Source organism: Amborella trichopoda, chromosome 12 (genome assembly GCF_054954075.1).
Source record: "Amborella trichopoda isolate Santa Cruz 75 chromosome 12, AtrichopodaSantaCruz75HAP2 v2.0, whole genome shotgun sequence".
NCBI classification, from domain to species: Eukaryota; Viridiplantae; Streptophyta; class Magnoliopsida; order Amborellales; family Amborellaceae; genus Amborella; species Amborella trichopoda.
In genome coordinates this window covers 46,266,423-46,292,532 of record NC_142347.1, presented here as the reverse complement: position 1 = coordinate 46,292,532, position 26,110 = coordinate 46,266,423, and the positions used below count along the sequence as shown (strand labels likewise).

The window sequence follows — 26,110 nt, the reverse complement described above, 5'->3', positions numbered from 1 at the left end:
ACCTAACGTTTGAAGTCTAAGGGTTGATAGTTGCAGCTTGTGAACAAATTCAAGAACATAACCGTTACAATGGGATAGAAACATTACAGAAGAGAAGAAGTTAAAAAATCATGATCAGCATAATATTTCCTCCATAAGGCATTACATTGGAATACACAGGCAAATCTTGTTTTTGGTACAACATAAATCAAACTTTTGAATATTGGTATCCTAAATGGGGTTCTCCCTTGTAATCTGTAAGAATTGAAAAGCTAAAAAGTCCTCGAATACTTCCTGATATCATACATGATGGAGGCTATGGAAACTAAATCTTTGTTAAGGGAAGAACCACCTCCAATTCGCTTTACACATTCTGAGAACCTGGTGTAATAGAGCAGCAGTTGGGTCAATGCACCTTTCAAGATGTCCATGCCACATAAAAAGTTGCTGAAAGACGTGATGACATCTTTATGCATGAGTTCTATCGCAGCTTTCCACCTGCTGGAGAAATCCTTAACTAGTGGTTCCACCTCTGCGGCTGTTACAGGATTCTCTGAATTAGAAGTTGTCTCTTCACCTGTTATGTAGGTTTGTAAATGTCACTATATTGCCAAGAAAGAAGTTAAATTGTACCAGAACAATACACGCTTAATGAGGTTGCTTTCCAAACTTACCAGCCCTGGTCTTGACAAACCTTATAAGATCCTTGAAGTGCTCCAGAAGAAGCTCTTCCTGCAGGGAAAAGTAAAACTTCACATTCTCTCTTTTCTGTGATGGTTAACTAAAACTTCACATTTTGCGAACCTATAGAAGGCTTGTAGCCTTAATATCATCGCATATGAATGTTCTTCATGAACAATTAGAGAGAGAGAAGGAAACCTCATCTAGTAAAACAAAATCTCAATCCACAAATTTTTTCCCACAACCTTCAAGAATTACACTGCTACATTGTCATCCCCATTCAGTCACAAGTAGCTGAAAACTTACCACATAGATAGAAATGTTGCTCCTAAGCAGTTCTTCAAAATGCTGCTGAGTCTTTCCACCTTCTGTACCCGCTTCCTAAGAGATGGACAATTCTCAATAAGTATGTGATTCTTGTGAGATATGTCCATCCTTAGAAAAACATATGATTTTCATTATGACTGCCATATGTCATTGCAATCATAGTGAGAGAACCTTATTAGGATTTGATTAAAAAAATACCTTTAATACAGCGAGAATCATGTCGTAATTGTTTATGAGAAACACAGTTTGGTCCTTTGGTTTTAAGAATGTCTTAGCAAGCTTGACAAGCAAATCATCAACAGCCATTCGCAGACGTTCCAGGTTCAGATCAAGCTACAGTTTCAAGTGACCCAAATATGAGCAGCAGTGTTTTAGAAAGCAAAAGCTGGACTCATTGAACGTTTGAAAAACTTATCAGAGCTGCAAATATAACACTTCTCAAGTCATGCAAATAAACAAGTATCCAAAGTAAGCCACTATAATGGGGTAAAAGGAAAGTCCACAAGCAATCTCAGAGAGTGACAATTTGACTACTAAACCAACCTGACCATCTCCATATTCAACATTGAGGTGAAGGAGTGAACTAGTAAACTCAGCATATCGCCTCATAACATAGTGGGGATGGACATCATCTTCCCATAATGTTTTTACATTAGCATTCCGCAAGCTATTAAGATGCAAATCAAATACCATTTTGAAACGAGGCCACAAAGATATATTGACCTGTTCAATCAATTCAAAAGTTTTAATGCAGGTTAGAATACCAAATTCAACAAACTCAGTCTATTCACAGCAGAAAGACACCATTGATGGGATGAAAAAGAAATTCCTGGTTAAACTCAACAACTCGTAGAGACCACAGCATCATATTTGTCATTTGTTGATTTGCTTCGATTGCTAGAAATACAATTATTTTGATTTATTCAGAAAGCTTTTCTCTTTTTACAACAGGAAAATGTTGGTGAGTTAAAAGCACACCCAGGGGCTCAACCACCAACCACCTAGATGTTTTTTTCTGCATAAGCATGCTTTCAATAGTTTGATTATATGTTGACTGCACTTAATTGCAAAGCAAGATTGTCTTAGAGGTTAAGGGAAATGAATTTAATGCCGGAAGCCAGGAACAATCTAGTTAAAAACATTGGTAAATCATATCAATGCATAACCGAGTAACTAAGAACCAAGTAAATCCTAACTAAGATGCCATTACTCACAACATTTATCCACCAATTTGCAAGAAGAGATTCTTACTTTGTCCAGATATGAGTCCAAGCATGGAATCCGGCGACGAGACATGATCAACTGTAAAGGAGATCAGACAAATAATCAAGTCAAAAGTAAATAGAAAATACTGTTTTTTTCAATTGATAATTTCATATTGAAGATTTATTTGCAGATTGCCTATCACGACTTCAACCATGGAAATAGTACTACGTGACAATTCATCCAGTTTAAAGAAAAAAAAAAGCACTTTAACAAATCAGGAACACTTGCAGAGTCAGAATATGGGAAGGTGAAAGCCCCCAATATGCAACAAAAAGAACCCTCTTCACAGAAAAAGAAACCAGGCTTTGCACATTCCTTGGGAAACTTTTCTTTTTGCTAGTAACCATGTGACCTGTGAGCATATATGAAGGAGCCAGATGCATCCTAACATCTAAGGCATCATTTGGACACGTTAATAGTCACATCGATGAAACAGCCTGACTTACCTTCAAGGACAATTATGAACTGTACTCTGAAGTGGGCATCCGATCATGTACTTTTTTCACTCGCTGATTAGTCATATTAAAGTAGTCGCTTTTTGGGAGAAGAGGAAAACCACGTTGACTTTTCTTTTGGTAGTCTTATGGGGGATTTGGTGGTGTTTTTAAAATAGGCAGCGAGGCGGGCTTACAAAAAGATAAACTTGCTCATAAATAATAGTTAACCAAGCTGAGACACCTATCACCCTTAGGTGGGTGTATAAAAAAAAGGCATTATTGCAAACATATCAATTTCCCATACACAGCTATGGAATGAAACATATTTCCAACCTGATGCTGGTGTATAATGCGTATCATTAGCATTAAACCAATAGCATCGAAACAATTTGACAGAACCGAATTGAAATATTCATCAATAACTGCGAACGGCCCTGAAAATACCAAATAAACAAACAAAAAATGCATATAATCAGTCAGTGTCAGAATAAATATCAAGAAAACCAGATCTAAAATGGATCTGACTTTGCTCCAGTAGCATGAAATTTGAAGCAAGAAATCCATCAGCAAGATTTTCACTTACCGACAACTGAACCAAATATTTGAAGAGAGAAAAGGTTGTATCGATGGATGTGGGTGGTGTTCAGACAACTCCATGTTTTATGTAATTCATATATTGCATATTTACCAGATACTTTATGTAATTGTCCAGGTCAGTATTTGCACATACGCCTTGTAGGATGTTTAGCAATTCTATACATTCACTCTTGTACACAAGGGCAGTAACCTTCAGTTTACTTAACAAGAATAAACCCTTTTTCTGCAACTGAATAATATTCAGTTTCAACAAAGTAGACCATGAAATTCCAAGTAACTTTGTTAGCTATCTACATTCAATAAAGAAAACTTCATGCCAAAGGAAACCCAGAACATATATCTTAGTTCAGTCAACCCTTTTACTAGACTGAAAAATGCCACTTGACACATTTGGGATTTACCTGCAAATATTTCATAAAAGATTGATTCCTCTCCAAAGAAGTCATCGCAAAAAAGATATCTGTAAAGCCACAAAATGTTTAGGCAATGCGGAAAAAAAAGCAGCTTAACTATGTCTCGCGTAAAAGATTTAGATCAGACTATTCAATACTCTGAAGTAGCAGTATCCATCAGAAGCTTGTGTAAACTCCTAAAGAGAACTTCATATGGGTACTTCTGAGAACTTGCTTCAGCTATATGAGGTATCAATGCAGGTTGATCGATTTCCTGAAATAATAAGAAGAAAAAATTACAAGTAGCAAATGGAACCTAAAGCCTACAATGTAGCAAACAGCAGGCGCGCACAGCCAAAATTCAACCAAGAATTAACAAGACAAGAATGAAGGAAGAGCTAAAAGTAATTATCCTCATGCCTTTTCCAAAGATCAGGTGCTGAAATCAAATATATATTCATTAAAGGTAATAAATAAGTCCAATTTGGTGAAATGATAAACTCCAAGAAAGGAAAAGGGAAAGAAAAAAAAACAGATCCAGAATCAAAGAGAGAAGACACCAAAAATCCAGCATTCACTAAGTTTCAAAAGAAAGAGAAAAAGATAATGGACTAAAAACAGCACAAGAGCATATAACTTGTAAACCAAAAAAGTAATATCTATAAAAAATTGAAAGACCTAGTATATAGAGGAAAACCTTCAAGATATTGTGCCTCTCCCCCAATGCAAAAACAGCAGATCGGTTCTTTAGAGGTTCTCTTCCCCTTGAAAATAAACTACCAGAACTCCTGGTCTCTACTCCAATCAAATCACTGGATGATGCTATATCCAATTGCAGTTTCTCCAGTGCTTGTATATATGCACGGAAATGAGCACTTAGAACCTGAAAACACGGTGAAATTAAATTCTCATTATGAAACAAAATTGAAGGAACAGAGAAGGTCTTCACACGAATATGTCCTCTACAACATACAGTAGCTCCAAGACTGCTGTTGAAAAGGCATTCATTTAATTAATTGTCATACACAAATAGACAACTACAGAGTGATGCAAGCCAGGAAGAAGAAGAGCACAAGAACAAACTCTACAGGCTATCTTATTTATTAAATTCAGAAGTCATCACTTTCAGTCAACATAGATAACGTCTTATAGACTCCGAGTGTAAGTGTAGATGCTCCTAAGGACCCCTCACCAAGTTCCCATGCATTGGAGGACTAAATGTCACATAATACCCCTCAAAGCATCTACTGAAAGTAGACGATTCATGGGAATTAAGGAAAAGATAATCCAAACCTAGAGAGCCAAATATTCTGCTCCTAAATTATTCCTATTAATGTTTTGATAGTTTTTCCCCTAAATTTCCAGCGTAGGAAAAGACTCCACTCATGTAACTTCAAACTCCACCATAACTTTATTTCCATATTCAAGTTCCCACATCCAGCCAAGTCTCTTGAATATCCACTTATATATGACAAAACCACTTCTCTAATAACCATCATCAGAGCCTTGTCCCATCCATTTGGAGTCGGCTACATAAATCCTGGTCTGCCATTTTTCTCTATCAAGGGCCATACCCACTTATCCAATAATGCAAAAGAAAAATGCGCACGATGAAATACCTAGCACCCATTCCAACAAACCAAGAACTAAGCATCATATGAATTGAATCACTGGCATTCTCCTCAATAACAGGCTTAAAAGAACTAGATACTATTTAGTTCCATATCCAAGTTCCCACATCCCGCCAAACCTCTTGAACATCTACTTATATATGACAAATCCCCTTGTCCAACAATCATCATCAGAACCTTTTCCCATCTATTTGGGGTCGGCTACACAAATCTTGGTCTATCATTTTTCTCTATCAAGGGCCATGCCCACTTCTCTAAAAATGCAGAAGTAAAATGTGCACAATGAAATACCCAGCACCCATTCCAACAAAACCAAGAACCCAAAATATCAAATCTGTGGCTTATATAACTATTCTTTCACGAATAATTTGTTGCAGAGTACGTTATGTTTCAACAAGAAATTAAAATTAAAGATGGCATCCAGTCCTATTCTTAATCGCAAAAGACAGTGGCAGTCCAGCATCAAAACACTCATATCTGGCACTTCTATTTTCCAGCCTCAACTAGAAAGTTACGATTGGTTTGTTTTTGTTGCTTCTTGGTTCATTGTGAGTTGAGACCAAAACAAATATGCATTATGTTATTTCTGAATTTTATATAGTGGAGATTCATACATTAGCTTTATAATTTTCTATAGGATAAAAAAAGTGACAAGAATTTCATTGAACCATAGGAGACATTGATCAAACAAATTTGTGAAAAATGAATTTATAAGAAGCTAGCATTAGTACGAGTAGAAAGAAGATTGGATTCTAGTCTTTGGTCTAAATGGAGTGATATGGAATTCTAGTATGAGACCTTAAGTTCAAAGTTAATCCTCATCATCACCATTTTACTTGCCAAAAGAGAAAAATAGAAAAAGATGCACCAACCGCTATGGTTCTTCATATTCGACATGGTCATGACTGATAATGTAATACTAAACTCTGAGTTTAGTATTTGAGTATATCATGCAGAATTGCCAGAGAGTGAACATAGGATTTGATATTATACAGACCTTTCTTTGAATAATAAAAGTTTCCTTTGGCGAGTTTTCTTCCAACTACTATAAAATTTATAATAATAATCTAATTTCAAAACTTTGCAGGCATATTATAAAGATTGATTTTAGGTGAGGATCACGATTACTTTAAAGGACATCTTAACAAGGAAGGGAAAAAGCTGTGGGTTTAAACACAATGCAAATTGGATTGAGGGATAGCAGTATCTTCCGATTAACCTACATGGAGAAGGTAAAGATATTTTCGACATCATGTAGGATAAAAATTCTCAGTATGATGCATCAAATCAATATGAGATTTTCATCCCAGTACTTTCCTCTCTTCATATGGTTAGGATAAAATATTTTGGATCTGGTGCATTGAATTGACCAAGAGAAATCACACAAAAAAAAAGAATGGACGAAGAGAATAAAATTGTCTGCAGGAATATTCGACTATTCATATGGACATGAACAAATTGATCCAGTACATAAAAAACTGGAGAGTATGATGCTCCTCGTTCAACACAATGAACGGGTTGATCTGCATGACATAATAATCACTACCAAAAGCCAAAAAGAATTTGACAAAAGAGGAATTTATACAGATTGCATGTTCCGTTGTTGCTGGAAATATTACAGAAACACTGACCTTGTTCATTGTGTCAACATATGCTCCACGAACCTCGAGATACACCTCTTTACCATGTTCTTTAAGAAAGAGAACAACATACCTGCAAATATATTTTGTAGAGAAGAATATCAAATGGAACAATCTACGAACCTTGTGGGGCTTTAAAAATAATTTTACCCATTATTCCGGATACAACTAATTTTCCAAGATTAAACAGAATGTTTAGGTAACTTTCTCAGAGGAAGAATATGTGCAACACCCTTATGTGTCACAAGTATGTAAATCTTAAACCCTCTAAAGTAACAAAAACAAATGTAACACTGAGCCATCATAGAGTTTTGGCATCTAGCTCAACATACTATCAAGATGGAATTAAACTTCCATCGGACAAAGCAAACCATAAGGAAAAAGCTCACAACTTCAAATACTAAATAATTTATAGACAAGGAATCTAGGACACAAGAAAAACCCCATCAGATATTTTCCTTTCTAAACTATCGCAAACCAAGCTTCTACGTATAGTCACAATAAAAGGAAGAATTTTTCTTAACAATGAAAATGCAAGTAAAATAAGCAAAAACTATGCATGACATATGACATATGCATGTGTATATGGTATATAGTTATGTACTACATTTACATACACAGAACAAATTAATATGAACACAGACCTTTAAATATGCAAAAGACTCACTTGTACTTGAGAAGGACACTTTGCTGTAGGATCTGAATATTTGTTTTGGGCTTCCTCAGGGCATAGAGCTTCTGAACAATGAACTCAAAACCCTGCAAGAATACAACATTAAAACACCATATTCTTACTCCAAATTAGGAAGGTAAAAGGCAACTAATGAGTAATGACCAATACTTATTACATAAGAATGATGACTGATGATTTTCTAGATTAATTGTGGGTCAATTATGTGGCTGCGGAATGCTGAATAGCACTCGTCCTATTCTATTGCAAGGTAAAACATTGGTACAAATGTTCATCATTTCTAGGATATATTTGTCCTCTTAGTAATTTGTCTTCTTTCAATAGAGCTTGGCTTTGCCTTACAAGAATTCAAAATAAGATAAAATAAAATCTAAAAGATTACAAAACAATTGTCCTTCGCCACTCTATGTAACAAAAACATGTTTGCCGGAATCAACCAGGCCAGTGCACTAAATATCCATGTCAACATGCAAGACACACATGCACAAACACAGGAAATTCACAGCAACATTGCCTGGATATTCTCATTTTTCTGGATTCACAGACATGGCATGTCTGCTATGTGGACATGAATCCATAGATTGGATGAACCAAACATTCATGTTCTTAAGACTTAGTCCTTGTATGACATGCATGTCTGTTTTGTAAGATACTCTAGGTCGCATGAGTCAATATTATTTTGGACATAATTGTCACTGATTTGAACAATTATAATTGATTTGAACCCATATGTCTTTTTAGGATATATATATATATATATATATAGAAAAAACCTAAAACATTGCTATAGGCGAAATGCTACAGTATTTCACCTTCGTCAAGGACTTGCTATGTCCGTGGCGGCTTATTGAACGGACCCACAATGGACGGCGCCATCTGTTGCGGTTCCGCGTGAATTTTTGGACCGCCACGGACCTATTATGTCCGTGACGGTAACCGCCACAAACATGCTACATCCGTGGCGGTCCAAAAACATACGCCGTCCGATATTTTCGGATGGCGATTGGCCTATCGGCGAAATCACTATAGCATTCGCCCATAGGCGTAGCGTAGAGGCTTCCATATATATACATATATATATATATATATATAGGAAAACTCTTCCCAACGCCTATAGGCGAAAATGAACAGTGATTTCGCCTACCCTCATCACCATCGAAACTTCATCGCACGGTCACAGTTGTCTGGTAGTGTTTCAATTTTCATTTTTTTTCTACAAATCCAAATTACTTAAAATTTAGAAAATTTTTGGGGGTATTTTGGTCAATTTATTATTTTGTGAATTATTTTTTTCATATTTTTATTAAGTGCACCTCACTAAAATGTACACACACTCCAAATTTCAGATCATTCCGATTAGTAAAAAGAATAAAAATTGAAACACTACCGGACAACTAAGACCGTGCAATGAAGTTTGGATGGTGATGAGAGTAGGCGAAATCACTGTTCATTTTCGCCTATTGGCATTTTGTAGTATCTTCCATATATATATATATATATATATATATATATATATATATATATATATATATATATATATATATATATATATATATATATATATGTATGTTTGCATGGTAGCAACCTTAAACAATCAAAGTAAGGCGCACCACCAAACTTTGTCATAAGATGCAATTTTAGCATCGGCAATTCTTAGGATGGCCCAAGAATCTGTTTTTATCTCTAATTATAGAATTTTAAACTCCAACTATCAAGCAGATCTATAAATGCATGAAAATCTTGAAAATAGACGATCCAAATAATGTGTAGCAAGATGTACTATTTTTTGGACTGGAAATCTTTTTTTTTTCTATATCCATACATCTCGACTTCAAGATGATCAATTAGACGGCTTATCAACGTCAAAACAACCTTTTTCAATGCATTTTTGAGGTGCACTTTACGATTTAAGCTGACTGTGGTAGGAATGGAACACAATATGCTACGCCGTGGTGCCCCACTAAGTCTAATACGACGCATCTGTACAATTCTGTCCAAGGCATTACATATACGGTGTGGTTTGTATAAGATTGCAACCTCAAACAATCAAATTAAGGCGCACCTCCAATTTTTATCATAAACATAATTTTGATGTCAAAAATTCTTAGGATGGCTTGAGAATATATTTTCCTCTCTAATTATAAAATTTTCAACTCCAATAATGGTTCAAATCAAGTAGATCTATAAACACTTGAAAATCTTGAAAATGGATAGTCTAGATAATGTATTACAAGATGGAAAAAGTTTACATAAGGGCAAGGCCCTAAACAATCAAATTAAGGCACACCTAAAAGAAGTTTCGATGCCCAAACATCCTCAATTTGATCATCTTGACCTCAAGATGTATAGACATAAAAAAATAGATTTCAAGTCTTGGACATAGTGAATCTTGTAATGCATTTTCGGACCATCAATTTTCAAGTTTTTCAAGTGTTCATAGATTTGCTCGAGCTACACTATTTTTAAAGCTTTTAATTTTATAATTAGTCATGAAAATAAATTTTCAAGCCATCACAAAGATTATCAGTATTGAAACAACATCTTTCAATACTTTGAAGTTGCGCCATACTTTGATTGTTTAAGATCCCGGCCTTATACAAACCACATGCCACAAGGGCTGAGGCCAAATATAGAACTTGCACGGAGGAAAAGAATAGCAATAGCCAAGAATATGTCAAGGGGAGCAATAACTCAAAAGTAAGGACATAGTCTTGGCTGAGAAAGAGAAAGCGAGGCAAACTCATTTTCTGAAGGAAAAAGCCGAGCTAACTACTGTCAAGGGGCTCCAAAGAGATCCAACTCATAGAGAAGACAGTCAAATTCTAAATATATAGTACATGCCAGCCTAGAAATGGAATGATCCACACTAAAAACTTGTAGTTGAATTTTCATTGTTAATAAGTTCAAGGGAAATTTATCAAAATGCCCATATGAGATGAATTATTTAACATTCTATCCATTTGCAACTATTCCAACTCAAAATCATGTCATTTTTATGTGTATTTTGAAATTAAATCAAAAGATATAGGCAAGGCGTTCAATTATTCATATTTCATGGGCAATTTGATAGATTTCTTGAATGTGATAGTTTAATAAGACTGCCACACACTTTGTTCTATGTTGAATGTGAAACTTGCCAGCTTTACATTCTTAAGGTACATCCAGTGATTCAAAAAGCGGACCGCCCAGCGCCTCGGTGGCCGCCTAGGCGGTCCAGAAGACTTGGGCGCATCGCCCAGGCCTAGGCGGCCAAACTAGGCGGGCGGTCCCTGGGCGGCCACCTAGAGCAGGCGCCCCGCCCAAGGGATGGAAATGGGTTTTTTTTTTAGAGTTCTTTTGGGGTTTTTTGAAAAAAAAATGCTTTTAAAGATGGATTTTGGGTTCATTTAAAACCTAAAACCACAAACATCATCCATCAAGTTTAGATTTAGCTTTGGAGTTTTTTTAGTCCTATTAGAGGGTATTTTTTAATATTTTAGCACCAGAAAACATCTCAGAGGTGGAAGTTTGGAGTTCAAGCAATCAAAGTAAGTGCAAAACTTTATTTTTTAAATTGCTTGTTTTATTTTGAGATGTCTTCTTTAAGATCTAGTCAAAGTGGAGATCCAGGTTGGAAATATGGATATAACCCGAATCCGAATGACAAAAATTGCATAAAATGCAATTATTGTGAAAAAGATACAAAAGCGGGTATAAACCGATTTATGAAATATCTTGTCGGTATTAAGGGTAATGTTGCCCCTTGTAAAAATGTTCCTGAAGCTATCAAAGAGGAGAATAACCAAATATATGAGTTCAGTGAAACATATACAGGAACAAAATGCTTGTCATTTGAATAGGTTTATTTCTGGTTCTGCTAGAAGAAGTGATCCGGGTTCAAAGTATGGTCATAACCTGAAACCAAACGATAAAAATTATATAAGGTGTAATTTCTATGAAAAGATACCAATGGGGGTATTAACTGATTCAAGAAACACCTTGTTGGTATTAAAGGGAATGTTGCTTCTTGCAAAAAGGTTCCTGAAGCTATTCGACATGAGATTAGACAATATCTGAACTTAGTATAACCAGAAAAGGATGAAAATGAGCCTTGTTCTATGAAAATATCTTATCCAGGTTCTTCTAGAAGTAATGATCCAGGTTGGAAGTACGGTCATAACCCGAATCCGAATGACAAAAATTGTAATAAATATAATTATTGTAGAAAAGATACTAATGAGGGTATTTACAAGTTCAAAAAACACCTTGCCGGTATTAAGGGGGATGTTGTCCCGTGTAAAAATGTTCCTAAGGCTACCAGGGAGGAGATATACAATATTTGAGTTCAGGGAAACACAAAAAAATAGAAAAGGGAAGAGCAGCCAAGACTCCCAGGGCCGCATCTACACAAAGTAAGAGGGAGGTAGAAGAGGCAGATTCAAAAGAAACAAAGGAGGATGAGCATTATGTTGAAGAGGGAGATGACTCTGAGTCTGATAATAATAGCCTCGAATCTGATGCATACGATGAGGCTTACCTGCTCCTTCTGATGATGATAATGATGATTGAAGAATAAGGAAAGGAAGACTCTTGACTCTTGGTGTTGAGTGTTGACTATTGAGTCCTAGACAGTATATTTTCTGAATTTTTGTATATTTGCTTTTTCGTTTTAGTTTCTAATTTCTACTATCTAACTTTTGTGTGTATCAGTGTATGCTTGTGTGGTTTTAGCATTATATGAAAATATGGATTATGGATAAAATATCAAAATTCTAATATTTGTGGTTAGAATATCAAAATTGTCCTCATTTACGGTTAGAATATTAAAATTCTAACATTTTTCTTTCTACTGGACAGCCCAAGTTCTGAGTGCCCAACTAGGAACTGGGCGGCCTGGACCCCGACGGCCGCCTAGGTGCCACTTAGCGCTTTTTGAAACACTGTGCACATCAAAAAAAAATTTTCTTTGATTTTATTCTTTTTCTACCTATTAGGCCTTTGTATAGCAGGTCTGAAGTTTTTCTCATGCATATAGCACAATAAAGAATTTATTCCAAATAATTTCATCCATGAAATTCCATTGCAGTCTTATAAAAACATCTTTAGCTTCCTACAAGACAAGAACTACACATCAAATATATCTAAACTCATTGCCATAATATAATTAAAAAAAACACAGTTGACCCTTTAGAGAATTTAGGATGTATATCATGCTCAGAGATGAAATATACGAGCAACAAGTTATAGAAATTTCACTCAATCATTGAATAGGAACACTACAAATAAGTATGTTTCTAAACTGAGTAAGAACCTTTGACACTGCTTTTTGTCGGAGCCTTTCCAACTCAGGCTGCACATCTTTCAGAGCTCTTGATGCTTTTATCATCGGATCCGTTTCAACATATTTCAACTTTTTACTCAATATCTCCAGAGTTCTCATATATTCTCCATTCACCTGCATAACAAATCATTTTATCATTGCCCGTGTACCAACATACAAAACTGGAAGTTAGGCTTGGTCTTGATTGGTTAAGGTTTTTACTATTGCAACACTTAACCCCAAGTTCGAATCCTACCTCTGAGCTACCGAAAAGAAAGAGAAAAAATGAAATGCTGGAATACAGAGAGCACTACAGAGGTTCTATAAAAAAAAAAAGAAAAGATTTACAGGCCTAAGTAGGCATAAAAGCAGAAAAGTGTTAGCACTACAGGAATAAGCCAAAAGAATCCAACTTCAAGTAATGTCATATACAGGTCCTTATCAGCAAGCCGACTCATTGTGAACCAAGATAAGGAAACTAAGGGGAAAAAAGACAGTAAAGATAGGGCAATTCCTGGAATAATATACAGGATGCTAACTTCACAGCAGCAGAATAATCAGGTTGTGCCACAACTGCAGTATGAATCAAGTGACAATGAAAACAATGAGTTGACTCTTATTGTCAGGATTAGGTAAATCCCAGACAGTAATGTGTGCTCAAATGGAAACTCTAATTAAAATCACATCGCTTGTGCATCAACTTCTAAAATTGAGATTCTTCATTTATGCCCTTATAAATCCTCAAGAGGTTACCATATATAACTATAGTTTAAAAAGTCGGCTGCCACACCCTCACCGCCCCGCACTGGGCTATGTCGTTTGGGGCAGGGCGGTGACCTTGGGGGGCAGGGCGGTGACCTTGGGCGGCCAACTAGTTGCCCAGGGCACTGCCTGGGTGCCCGCCCAGAGACCTTTTGGCGACGGCAAATTTTTTAGCTCAAAGATTGAATTTTTTAAATATTGAATTCAAGTTCAAAGTTGTGAGATAGAAAGGCATTCGACCCTGAACTTTTTGGGAATTAAAGTGGTTTCCAAAGAGAGCATTTGGCAACCGAAAGTGACAGATTCTATCCTAATTCAATAGGTTTTCAAAATGTTAGTAAATTGTTTAATATTTAGGGTTTAATATTTTTCGTAGGTAATGTGTTATGTTATGCTTTTTTATCATTTTCTTGTGTTTATTTTTGAAGTTTGACGTTACATTTATGATTAAACTTAATGAGCGGAATTCTTTTTAAGAGTTTGCTATTTTTTGTGACTATAGTATTTTTTAATATGTTTTTAAATTTACAATGCAAATTTGAAATTTTATAATATATTTTTAGCTATGTTTGAATTTGTTTCTAATTTATAAGTGCAACTTTAAAAATATTACTCTATATTATTTCTAATTTTTAATGCGAAAATGAAAATTTAAACACCCCTACCCCTCCCCCCCAAAAAAAAAAAAATCTTCTTTACACCTGGTCACTTGAGCGGCTACCCAGCAGCCTAGGCGGTTGGGACCACTGACCTCATGGGCAGCGGCCGCCATCGTCTTGAACATTGTATCTACCTAATGTATGTGCCCAAGTGATGAACTACACCTGCTGTCGTATCTCACTCTATTTCTATCTATGTTATAAAGTACCAACCATTCCGAAATCTTTGACAATCACTATGAGTAATTTCCCAATTTTATTATTATTATTTTTTAAAATTTTAAGTTAGTGATTTGGAGAAGCATTTCTCTGTACATGCTACTTGAAAATGTCCCAATTTCAAGATTTTTATTTCCTAAAATTAGATATAACATGAAGGTTATAAAACATTGCACTTTTCACCTTTCCCAAAGACAGCCTCTAAAACATATATTCCCCCATTTTTCCGACATGAAAGGTGATAGGGATAGAGAGAGATGGAAGACACGCATATGATGGAAGAGATAAAAATCCCCTTTACCCTCTACCCTTTCCCTCCACAATCTCTTTATTCCATTTCTTCAAGCAACAAACCCGATTACCAGCAATATAATCTAGCTGTAAACCGGAGTGTTCAACGATCCTATCTCCGTTCTTTTTTGTATATTCTACTATGAATTCAGAACAGTAAGCACTTTTTTGTTTTTTATTTTTGCCTAATTAGCCTTTCATTTCATGGTTTGGTTTTTGTGACGTGTCTGAAATCTTGATTTTGTTGGATTTGCCATGAGATTTCTAGGATGGCGACAGAATTGTGTTGCATGTTTTCAACAAATTGTCTGGGATATATAACATGTGGGTTTTGTGATGGCTTTGTGCTCACTAGAGTGGTGTCATATATCTATACTACCTTCCAATTGTCCTGTGCATGTCGCACAAGACAATCCCAACCATTTTTACAAGAACATCCAACCATTCCAACTTGGCCTCTCTTCATAGAGAACCCCTTATCTCTCCCTCTCTTTGTATAATTCTAAGAAAATCCTATCAAAGAAATCTTTCATATTTCCCTCTGTCTCCTTATGTATCACATCTTTCACCATGCCTTCCTCCCCCTCTTTTTCTTCTCTATACAACCTTATTGTATCCTTGCTCTCATCTTCTTATTTATAGATCTCAATGTCCTATCCCTGCCGCTTATTCGTTTCTTTATTAGGTTCAGCCAATGTATTAAGGATAAAATATCCCAAATGAAAGTGAACTTTTGAAGCTGGTAGTTTTCCACTAAACAGTTTGTAATTTTATACCAAATCAATGGAACAAACTTTTTCCAAAAAGTAAAATGGAAAATATCATTAAAATGGTAAACGACCTTAAAAATCAACAAGGAAGTTAAATCAACAATTTATTAACAAGAAGCCGGTAACTCCTCAAGATTTTTGTTAAAAAGATTTCCATATTGCCCTTGTTCCGGGTTTGTAACCATGAATAAGTCAGGGCATTTTGGTTATTTGACCCACTTAAATCACTTGAGCCTAATGACTTCAACAACCCTTCCTGTTCTGGGTTCCAAACGAAGAACATGTTTTTTTCATTAAAAAATCTTGTTCCAGGTTTGGAACTAGGAACAAGATAGGGCCAATGTGTTATAATTCATAGATACACTGCTTGTCTATGTTCCAAACTCGGAACAAGATTTTTTAACGAAAAAAACATCTTCCCGGTTTCGAACCTAGAACAAGTAAGAGTGATTACTTATTCGGACTTAAGTAACTTTAGTGGCCAACTTCCAAAAATGCCCTCCCTTGTTTGGGGTTCCAAACACCAACTTGGAGCGAACTTAATGTACCTCTTATTATGACAATACTATGTTTCAAATAATTTTTTGTAGGCAGTTTTCTTTTTCCAGTACATAGACAATTGCGCTTGGTCATATTAGATTTTGCCTTTTTATAAGAAGCCTTTTCTTTTGAGGCTCAAGATTATTTATGGTATTTTCTCATATTGTTATATTAGTTTGTGACTTCTTTTTTTTTTGGCTTTATTTTCTTCAAATATTTTTGGAGCTCAGTGAAAATTGATCTTCATTTCTTCTTTTGAATGATTTCAGTAATTGGATTTTTATGAAAACAATTATCTCATAATAACGATTAATTCATAATACTTTCATAAAAAATGTTTATGTTGTTCCTCACTTTGTTACAGTGTTCCCTTTGGAGTACTTTATCAGCAGGGACTCTAGAGCTTGGTGAAATTCATTTTTTTCTTTTTAAGGTACATTTCTTTTCGACGTTTTGTGAGAATAAATTTCTCATGTCTTCTTTTGGGCTTATGATTATTTATGGTACTTCTGATATGTTAATTTTTCAGGTATTTTTAGATTTACTTTTTTGAAGGAATTTTTGGACTGCCAACTCCTTGGCTAATATCAGACATCAAAGGAGCTTTTGATACAACTAAAAACGTACAAATTGTATTGGCAGTGTTAAAAAACTCAGTGTGTCTGACTTGGATTCGCCGGAGTCACTCAATACTGGCATCAGCCAGAAGACCCCGACTCCGATGACACAAGTCTTGACCAAGTCTGGCTGAGTCTCACCGAGTCTCAACTGAGTCTATCTGAATTTCTAGAAGAAACAGTGAGCAAAGTCCAACTCTTGACCATTAGGACTTGGGACTTGATGATTCAGACCTGGTCCCTGCCTGGTTCTGTGTTGCAAAGCACCACTCGGTGGTAACTTCATCATAGGCACAGAAAACCAGGTTTTGCGAAGATTGGAAGAAATAAATGATTTATGTAATAACTAAGTGCAGGCAGAAAAATGGACGAGAAAGCACCTCTCCATCAACAATTATGTCCACCATCCTTGGGGGGACAATAATGTCTTCCACAAATCTGGCCAATTTCAACTCAGCCACCTGCAAAGCAATTTATATCAGAACTGGTGCAGTTTTTCTATAAGTAGCATATGTGCAGATCAAACTCTTTGAATTTCCATGAGGCAAGTGGGAAAAACATGAAGAAACTAGACTTAAAGATGAAAAGAATCCAGGTTTGCTTTGTAACAAGCAAGGTTTACAAAAAAAAGAGCCTGGTCGGATCGAAATCACCTGATCCGATCCAGTTTCTAGGGGACCATCCAAGTTCCCTTTCCTTTACGGAACCGGGAATCAGTATGATCTACCTTGATCGCACAGTTGGTCAGAGAATTGGGCAATTCAATTGGGAATTTGCCAATTCAAATTCAGAAAATTGGTGATTCTCCAATTATTATTTTTTAAAAACAAAATCAGACCCCTTTTTGAAAACCTGCTTTTTTACTTGGTTCTCCCCCATTTGTGAACCATTTGTGTAAAACTTGTGCCAAAATCTTCTTCTTGCAGCCCTTGACAAGATCTGCACAACTATTTTGCTGATTGGAACCACTTTTGGTCGATATTGAGTGCTCCAAATTTGGGAGTTTTTTGAAAACCAAGGCTCAAATCTGTAAAAGAATAGCCTCAGATCTGAGTTTTCATCCTCAATTTGACCCAGATTTCACTTCAGACCATGTTAGCAACAATCTATAATAGGTATTCCATCATTTTACCAAAATATTTGTTTAGATTTGGATTCTTCATTCTCGGCTTTTATTTTTGACAATTTTTGTAAAAAATTTTTGTTTTTCAAAAGTTCATCATTACAGCTTGTTCTTCCTCATTTAACATCCATTTTGTATGAAATGTCATAAATTTTTTCCATTTGAGCCCTCTACAAGCTTTGTACAACTTTTTTAGGAACGAAATTCCTTTCATGCTTGATAATTTCAACAAAATAAATACTGTTTATCATCAAATTTTATCACAAACCCTAACATCTCATTTTTCGTAACTTTTTCTGCAATTTTTTCCTGCACTGTAATGGCCAAACCGGTGCGATCATGTCAAGAGGATCGCCTATCCAGACAGGTCTGGCCAGTGACTGGTTAATGTAAGCCTACATGAGTAATTGGTACTGAACAATTAGGAAATGCAAGTCTAGCTACCACATTAACACTTCCCACCAGGCAGAACACCTTGTTGCACAAGGAAGCAGCTCCTGATATGGAGCCAAGGTCCTTGACACAACATGGACTGCAGCTCGCCAGCATTAAATTGCTCAGTGCTGACAAGTTTTTCAGACAATGTCCTTTTCTAAATAACTGCTTGCCTTCCCTAGGGTTTGGGATTACATGAGGCAACCCATATCTCCTCAATTGAGCCACCTTTCACCTCAATAATGTGTGTATTTGATGTATTGCATATGATATTCATTATATGATTATAATGTACATGAAAAAATGGATATCACACACATAAAATACAAATCCTATACATGTGTTTTGCATGTGTGTGAGGCCACCCTATATTTCCTAGGGTACCCTTTATAATCACAGAGCATTTCATATACTAGGGCATGTTGGTGTTGGCCATGGACTTTTGGTGCATAGAGATACATAGCCTTTCAAACCGTTATGTACTTCCCCTGCCAACAACAAAGGAGTCGAGAAACGCTTTGAAGGTAATGGTTAACCCTCACCAAAGGAACTAGGGTGTTTCATAAGTATGTACATCATGGCATGGACTGATCACGATTGCCCTGAAGCACAGAATCAAATTCCCAAGAGCTTCAACCTTCCAGCATCCATTTCTCTAACATGAAAGGAAATCAAGATAAGATGTTGTTGACCATACTTTGGGCATATAATATCATCATTATATGCGCTGTTTGTGTTGTTATGGTATAAATTCCATGTCACATTGTCAGCCATGATTATGTTGTTTCTTTTATGATCACATACTTCATAATTTAGAAGCCAAGAAGATAAAAGGACCAGAAAGATCAATATATTATATGGGGCAACAATGAAACTGCTTCCTATAAGAGGTTAAATTACATGTATATTGCCACAGAATCACTGTGATAAAAATAAAAAGTCCAGACCCATGAAGGAAAACTAGAGAGTAACATGTGTTTGTGACATAGTACAAAAGAAAAAAGGGAGACAAGACGTGTGGAGGTTAAAACATGATGCTACTAGCAAATGTAGAGGAGTGACTAATAGCACGTGCAGAGAGTAGTTAAGATGCAAACCCATAAATGAACACTACAACCACCATAAGGATATGCATGCCAATTTCAATTTGTCATATACCTTACGGTTTTTCAGCTTCAACCCCATATCCATTGACTTCTCTTGGAGACTTTTGATCTCTGAGCTAATAGAACCAATCTCAGCCTAATACACAAAGGACATACATTATCATAACCAAACTGTACACAAGAAGTTCAAAAGCTATAATATATATTTATGTCCAATGTACTTAGAGCAACAAAATGGCAATCAAGAAAACCAATTTGCAAAAGAAGCTCCTAAATAACTGTTATCAAGTAAAGAAAGAACCAGAAGGCAATTCGCTGACTGAGGGGTATGCAGGATGTAAACCAATTTTCAATCCTCTAATTTCTTCCAAGGCATATACAACATTTTAAATCGAGGACAACATCCAGAAAGCTTTTTTACACCACAATGTTGTTAAATTATATATCTTATCAATCAGTAAATTTCCATTTTTTATTTCTAATATGATTCATAAGAAAAAGAGATTGACTAAGAAAATAATTGATTAACATCTTAGATCTTATTTAAAATTATTGCTAATGAAACATTTGTGACAATCAGATAGGGTGAAGGACGACTTCATATAAAAAATAACCTAGGAACTGCTCAGCGCCATGAACTGCTCCTAAGAATGTACACTGCCAAGCGCAAATCCCATAACTAAGCACCAGTAGTCCATTACTTTCATATTCACATTAAATAGATGTCCATTATAGAATTAGAATTACCTCATTCTATTGAATAACTGAGCAATAAAGGAAAATATCTTTTGATAATTAATAATTAAAATATCTAGTAACTAGATATTCTCTTAGCATTGCTGCAACAAGAAACCATTCCACATCAAATCCCATCCTATCATTCGGACCAAATACACATGGTTCAAATTTTGATTCGAAAACTCATATGAAGTGATAAAGGACGTACCTGAAATCCACTGAGCAGAATTTCCATCTGTGATAAAATGGAATCACAATCACGAATTTGATTGTGGAGGGAGACCAGGTTGTCACTCTCTTTTATGTAATCCTACACAAAAGCAGAAGAAATAGATTATAAGTGATATCTGACAAATCTCTGCAGGGAATACAACAGACTTAAACAGATCAAAATGTCGAGCAGAATAAGTACAAATTCCCTTCATCTTACAAGTCCATTATGCAAATCAATCTATCCCCAAATGCAAATAAAAACATCAGAAATGTACTTTGTTTTCCACAACCATACAGGCCATCCACACCGCAACTGAATAGAATGAAACTAGGAAAGAACTGGCGAGATCTAGCGAGGTACACATTTCAGTTAACCAAAACAAAAAAACAGGCTGGCCAATACAAAGAAATGCTTGAACCCATAGGTTCTTTTTCAAACATAATATACAATAATAGAAAAAGTCATCCAAAGCCAGTGTGATTGAGTCGTAAAATTTAAGATGGTGCAATTAGAAACACATCACAGGACAAGGATAAATACTAAGTGAACACAGACACCACAGTACCAGGTGCTCAACTGGTGTTATTGGATTATCCTTTAGTGGAGGTCTTCCGAGAAATGGATCACCAAAGAGATTTCAATTATCTCATAATCTGGATCTTCACCATGGATGATAGAGAATTAGAAAGATAAATAGAGTAACACAAAATGTATATGGATTTCAGCTAATAATCCATAGTTCCATACAAGCATGAATAAAGTATTCTGTAAATATTTACATACACCAATGAAATACTGCATAGGAAAGTCAAAAAGGAATCTTCAGTTAGGAGAATTCTAGATAGGAAGTAAGGAAGACACCTGAATGGACTCCAACTCATCTTCACGAACATTATTTTCGACACCTTTTGCATATTCTCGTAATGATGTGCCTTTCGCCAGTATATTTGTTACTACCTGTAAATAAAGCAAGAAAGTACCATAATAATTAGAAAAACACTTTAATCAACACACATGTGACAAAGTAATCACTATGGCAGTAAAATTCAAACATTCAATCATCATATTTGACTCCTACACTTGTAACATGATCAAAGAGTAAATGTCCCCCTTTGTGCATCTTTCGAACAAAAACTTACAAACATTTGCTACACTGTTTTATTCCCCCAAGATATACTAAAACAATCCCGTTTAGCCTCCAAAGAAAAATCTTAACTTCACCATCCTATCTAAAATGTGTGCCTTGTTAAAAAACTATAATCAGAGAGAACAACGCCAACATGTGGAGAAATCCAAAAGTTATTACTGGAGAAATCATAAGAGTAGTTATGTTCCTTTCTCTTACATTCCAAAGGCAATACCTTCAATGCAAATCAAGTACCCAGTAAATGCAAACATCAGCAATTCTATAAAATCAAATATGGACTTCTGATGAACGAAAAGATGCAGCAGAGCTGAATGCATGGTATGAATAATTCTGCTCAACAAAATAAAAAGCAGTGAAAAAATATCAAGAAAATAGGAGTCTCCTCTAGATACCCAAATGAACACGTACTGCAGAAGCCATCGGACTTACATTGTCATTCTTACAGTCCTCCAATTCCTGCTGTAATCCCTCCAAAGATATGTCATCGCTACAAAAGAAGGTGAAATTTCAGTTCTTCCATTTTGTGATAATGAACATAACAAAGATCTTCAAAGACATTGACCTAAAACCTGTCCAGGACACTAAGCATAAATAGGCAAACAGGTCAATTCAAAGAGCATTAAGCCTGAAAAACCAGAAAGAGAAAGGCAATAGAGAAAAATGGGCAGAATGCAACTATCAGATATGAACAATGCATGGATGATACCATCCAACTCATGGCCACTTGCTTGGGAATTATTCTCACTCTAAGTGATGGAACATAGGGTGAACATATTGGAGGGAAGGAAGATAGCGAACAATCAACGAAGAAATGAGAGAAAACAAACGCCAGAGCAAGAATAATATTACAGGGCCTATGAAGGGCTCAGGCAGGCATTTATATCTGGCAAGTTTGTAACCTTCTTCCTTTCTTCTTTTAGAGAAAATGACTACTGATCTGAGAATATAAGAAAGGGAAAAAAAAAAAAAGGCCATCATTAGAATATCAACTAAATATCACCTTACTTGCAAGATGTCTTGCAGATTCCTCTTATCCAGGAGTCCTGCTAATTTGTTTCATTACATTGCAGTTACTAACAAAAGACACCGTATGCATGTGACTGGTAACAAATAGGCAGAGAAAAGTACAAATTTTTATATGAAAACAAATAAATGCTAGGCGTTTACAGTTGTGATCTTTCTCAATCCAACAAATAATCAGTTAATCTCTAAATAAAGACCAATAAGAGAAGGCTATTGAGGATTTCAATATCAAGCCAAAAGCAATAAATAATATGTGCAGTCTCCGAGCAATTCAAAAATCTAAAAATGCAGAAAAGTAGAGCCATAATTTTCCTCTATTGCTAAAAACCTCAGTCAACCTCATATAATTTTCCTATCGAGAAAGTACATATTTGATTCATAATACCTGTCACTATCATCCTCAAATGCCAAATCTCCAACAACTACACCCAAATCAAATCCATGTTTTTGCACTTCATGAGCGTCACCAAGTGTGTCAGCCTATAACCAGTTTATATCACGTTAAAATTTCAGATAAATGAAAAAGCCTCAAAAGTAACTCTCATCTCTAAAACAAAATAAACATGCAACAACATGACGATCCTTGTGAATCACATACTACAATGAGAAATCTTACCATGAATTGACAAATAACACTAGCACAAATGCACTTTTTTTTACGATCCTTGGCACAAATGTACATCTAATAATTATTCAAAAAATACTGTATTAAGTAACTGAAAACAACTTGCTCAACCAAGTGACTGGAGCATCTACTTGCATGCTTATGAAAAAAATGAAATGGACAAAGGTGAATATCCAGATATTAAACAGCTCCATATACACAATTACACATGATGAAAGGAATCCATTTAGAATCATGTTCATAGTGCGAATTTTATTAACTTCCATTTATGATCATGGACAGTGAGGAACTTGCGTCTAAACCACAATCAAGGTGTTATTCTGCAAGGCAAAACGTTTACCATTCTCATGCTTAATAATAAAGGTATGGCAGGAACCATTAGTGATAGTTAAAAAGTTCAAAAGTTCCCTAGATACTCTACTTCCAAAACACAATGAAGTGTATGAGCAACATTCTCGATTTCTTACCCAAGACAACAAATTTAAGTTGAGTTTAGAGATACATAAAGTGAAGAAAAACTGATTTACATTTGTTATTCTTTTAAATTTTCATAATGCTTAGTTGTTCTATTCGCAATTAGGTCATCTTAATTAGAAGCGGCTCCTTGCATGCTAACATAAAACTCCCAGCACTCATAAATACCAATTAATTCATTTTGCAGCAGTGACAAAAAGGAAATTTGAGAAGTTAGAACTCGCAAATGCCATCAAAGTTTTTTTAATTGAATTTCATCATCACAAACAATAAAATGAGAAAAGATGTTCCTTGTGTTTCTTTTAATATAATGCAGTTCACACAATAGAGGAATATTAACTGGTTTTGACACAAGCACTTTTCGCAACAAGCACAAGAATATGAAATAAAGGTACTTAGTAACATAATCATCATCATCGTCCAATCCTTATCCGAACTATTTGGGATCAGCTACACGACTTCATATCGCATTTTGACAACAGGTTAATAAGTTACCTTTCTATTTGCAACCTCAGGCATTTTGGCAAGGATTTCAGACAAGCATGACCCTCATAATATCTGAAAACATGCACAACTTTCTGTCAGAATGTCAAAGTGAGAACGTACCAATTCCATCTCATTCTTGTTGAGGAAACCATGAACCTACTTTTCTTTTTTTCTTAAATTAGTTTTCTACACCAAATTTCCCCATCTTATCCGACCGAAAAGATTTAGAAAAAACTGTGACTGCTCATTATTATGAGAAAGGACTTGGATCAATAAAATAACTGTTAAAGGTTACATATGCATGTGCAAGAAGAAAGATGATAGTTCGACAGGAATATAATTACAACAGCTTCAATGCTAAAAATATAGCATCAAATCACAAGTGATAATTGAAGTTTAAAAGAAGATAAATAACTCCGTATCTAAATCGCAACATACATATCTAACTAAAAGAAGGTAAATAACTCTGTATCTGAATCGCAACATAAGTATCTAACACAAAGAAACAGAAAATAAAACTAAAAGAAAAGAAACCATAAAATTACTCATCTTTACTTGTATCAAGAAGCAAGAAAACATTCACATGAATTCTCTAAGAAAGTACAATGAACTTCTCAATGGAACCCTATAAACATTTTAATATTTTAATATCAACTATCTAAACATATGATGACTATAACAAGTGAGAAAACTCTCAGGAATTCATAAGCTACATATAACAGGAACTCACAAATCAAAACATATATTCTACAAATCCCTTTCCTCTTATGACAGTTAGGTCATTAAGTTATGACTATTCTGCAGATCCAGACACTAGAGTCCATTGATCAGTTTTTCAATTTCATCGACATACAACTTAATTAAGTCTCAATTAACTTAATTAAGTCTCAATTGTTCCATGACAAAGCAGATGGCCATCCCAAACTTGGGACTAATTTAATCCCCCATTGAATCTTCACATCAAAATAAGAAAATGTTAAACCAAAGCTTTTTCCTCTTTTTACAGTGGACAACAACAACAATAACTGAAAGCATTACAAAATAGTCAACCCAACAAAAACAAGCACCAAATCCCATAGCCCATGTCAATCCATACCAATATTCAGCAATCTATCGATTTTTAAGTTTATCCCACAAAAAGAATGAAATAAATGAGATCGCTTTCTCTGAATCGATCCATTCCACTAATAATTTAGTGATTAACTCATATGAGCACATCGAAAAAATTGGGGTAATTGTCTATTCGTACAAAGTAAATCACATTTTATACTTCAACATAAATCCAATAAGATAAAATACATATATATACATATATATAACTTCACAAATTTGCAGGATCAAATAAATTTTGAAGAAGAAAATAAAGGGAAAATCGAAGGAAAAAGACAATTACATGTTCTTAATATGAAGCACCGGATTTCACAGAATACAATCGAATAATTACAGTAAATTTCCTTGGATCTCTAAATATAAGTCAAAATTTACAGGAAATTCAGCTAAATCTATGTTCAATCTTCATTACGCAATGTAAGCAAAACGAATATTTTTCACAAAAAATAATAATAATAATAAGCCTGCAAGTAAACAGTACCCGATAAAAATGTTGTTTTAGAGAGAGAAATCTATGGCTGGATCATTCTTTCGAGAGAACTTCAGTGACGAACCGGCTGGTGCACCTGATAAAAATGTTGTTTAGCCGAAGGGTTGGGTGGGTTAGAGCGGAGGAGGACGCGTGACGAATTCTCGTATTTTAATTTAAATTTGCTTGTCTTTTGGTAAGTCAGTGGGGTGGAGATTTGGACCGTACACCCCCATAACCCCAGCTTTGTTAACATCCTCCCCACAAAAACCTTCCCAAACGCTAACGTGATCCGTATCTGTTCCCCCAAGTGCAAAAATGTATTTTTTTGTTTCCAAAATACCCCATTTGACCTTGGTTTA

General features: G+C 35.3%; 1 protein-coding gene across 4 annotated transcripts; it reads right to left on the bottom strand.

The window, feature by feature from the left end:
* Positions 1-100: 100 nt before the first annotated feature.
* POK (Vps52 / Sac2 family) lies at positions 101-25,899 on the bottom strand. 4 transcript variants are annotated; one of them, XM_006845534.4, is made up of 21 exons: positions 25,761-25,899; positions 24,179-24,241; positions 22,970-23,064; positions 21,991-22,048; positions 21,276-21,371; positions 20,409-20,510; positions 19,515-19,598; positions 17,179-17,259; positions 12,932-13,075; positions 7,618-7,709; positions 6,942-7,023; positions 4,377-4,562; positions 3,838-3,953; positions 3,689-3,747; positions 3,024-3,124; positions 2,239-2,289; positions 1,531-1,710; positions 1,186-1,320; positions 967-1,041; positions 654-711; positions 101-556 (listed from the first exon to the last, which is right to left on the bottom strand). In XM_006845534.4, the coding sequence occupies exons 2-21, from the start codon at positions 24,200-24,202 to the stop codon at positions 252-254; spliced, it is 2,124 nt and encodes a 707-aa protein (XP_006845597.1). In that variant the 5' UTR covers positions 24,203-24,241; positions 25,761-25,899; the 3' UTR covers positions 101-251. The 4 variants fall into 4 exon arrangements, with proteins under 4 accessions (XP_006845597.1, XP_011623823.1, XP_020523588.1 ...); XM_011625521.3 differs by having other exon boundaries at positions 101-517; XM_020667929.2 differs by lacking the exon at positions 17,179-17,259.
* Positions 25,900-26,110: the final 211 nt, after the last annotated feature.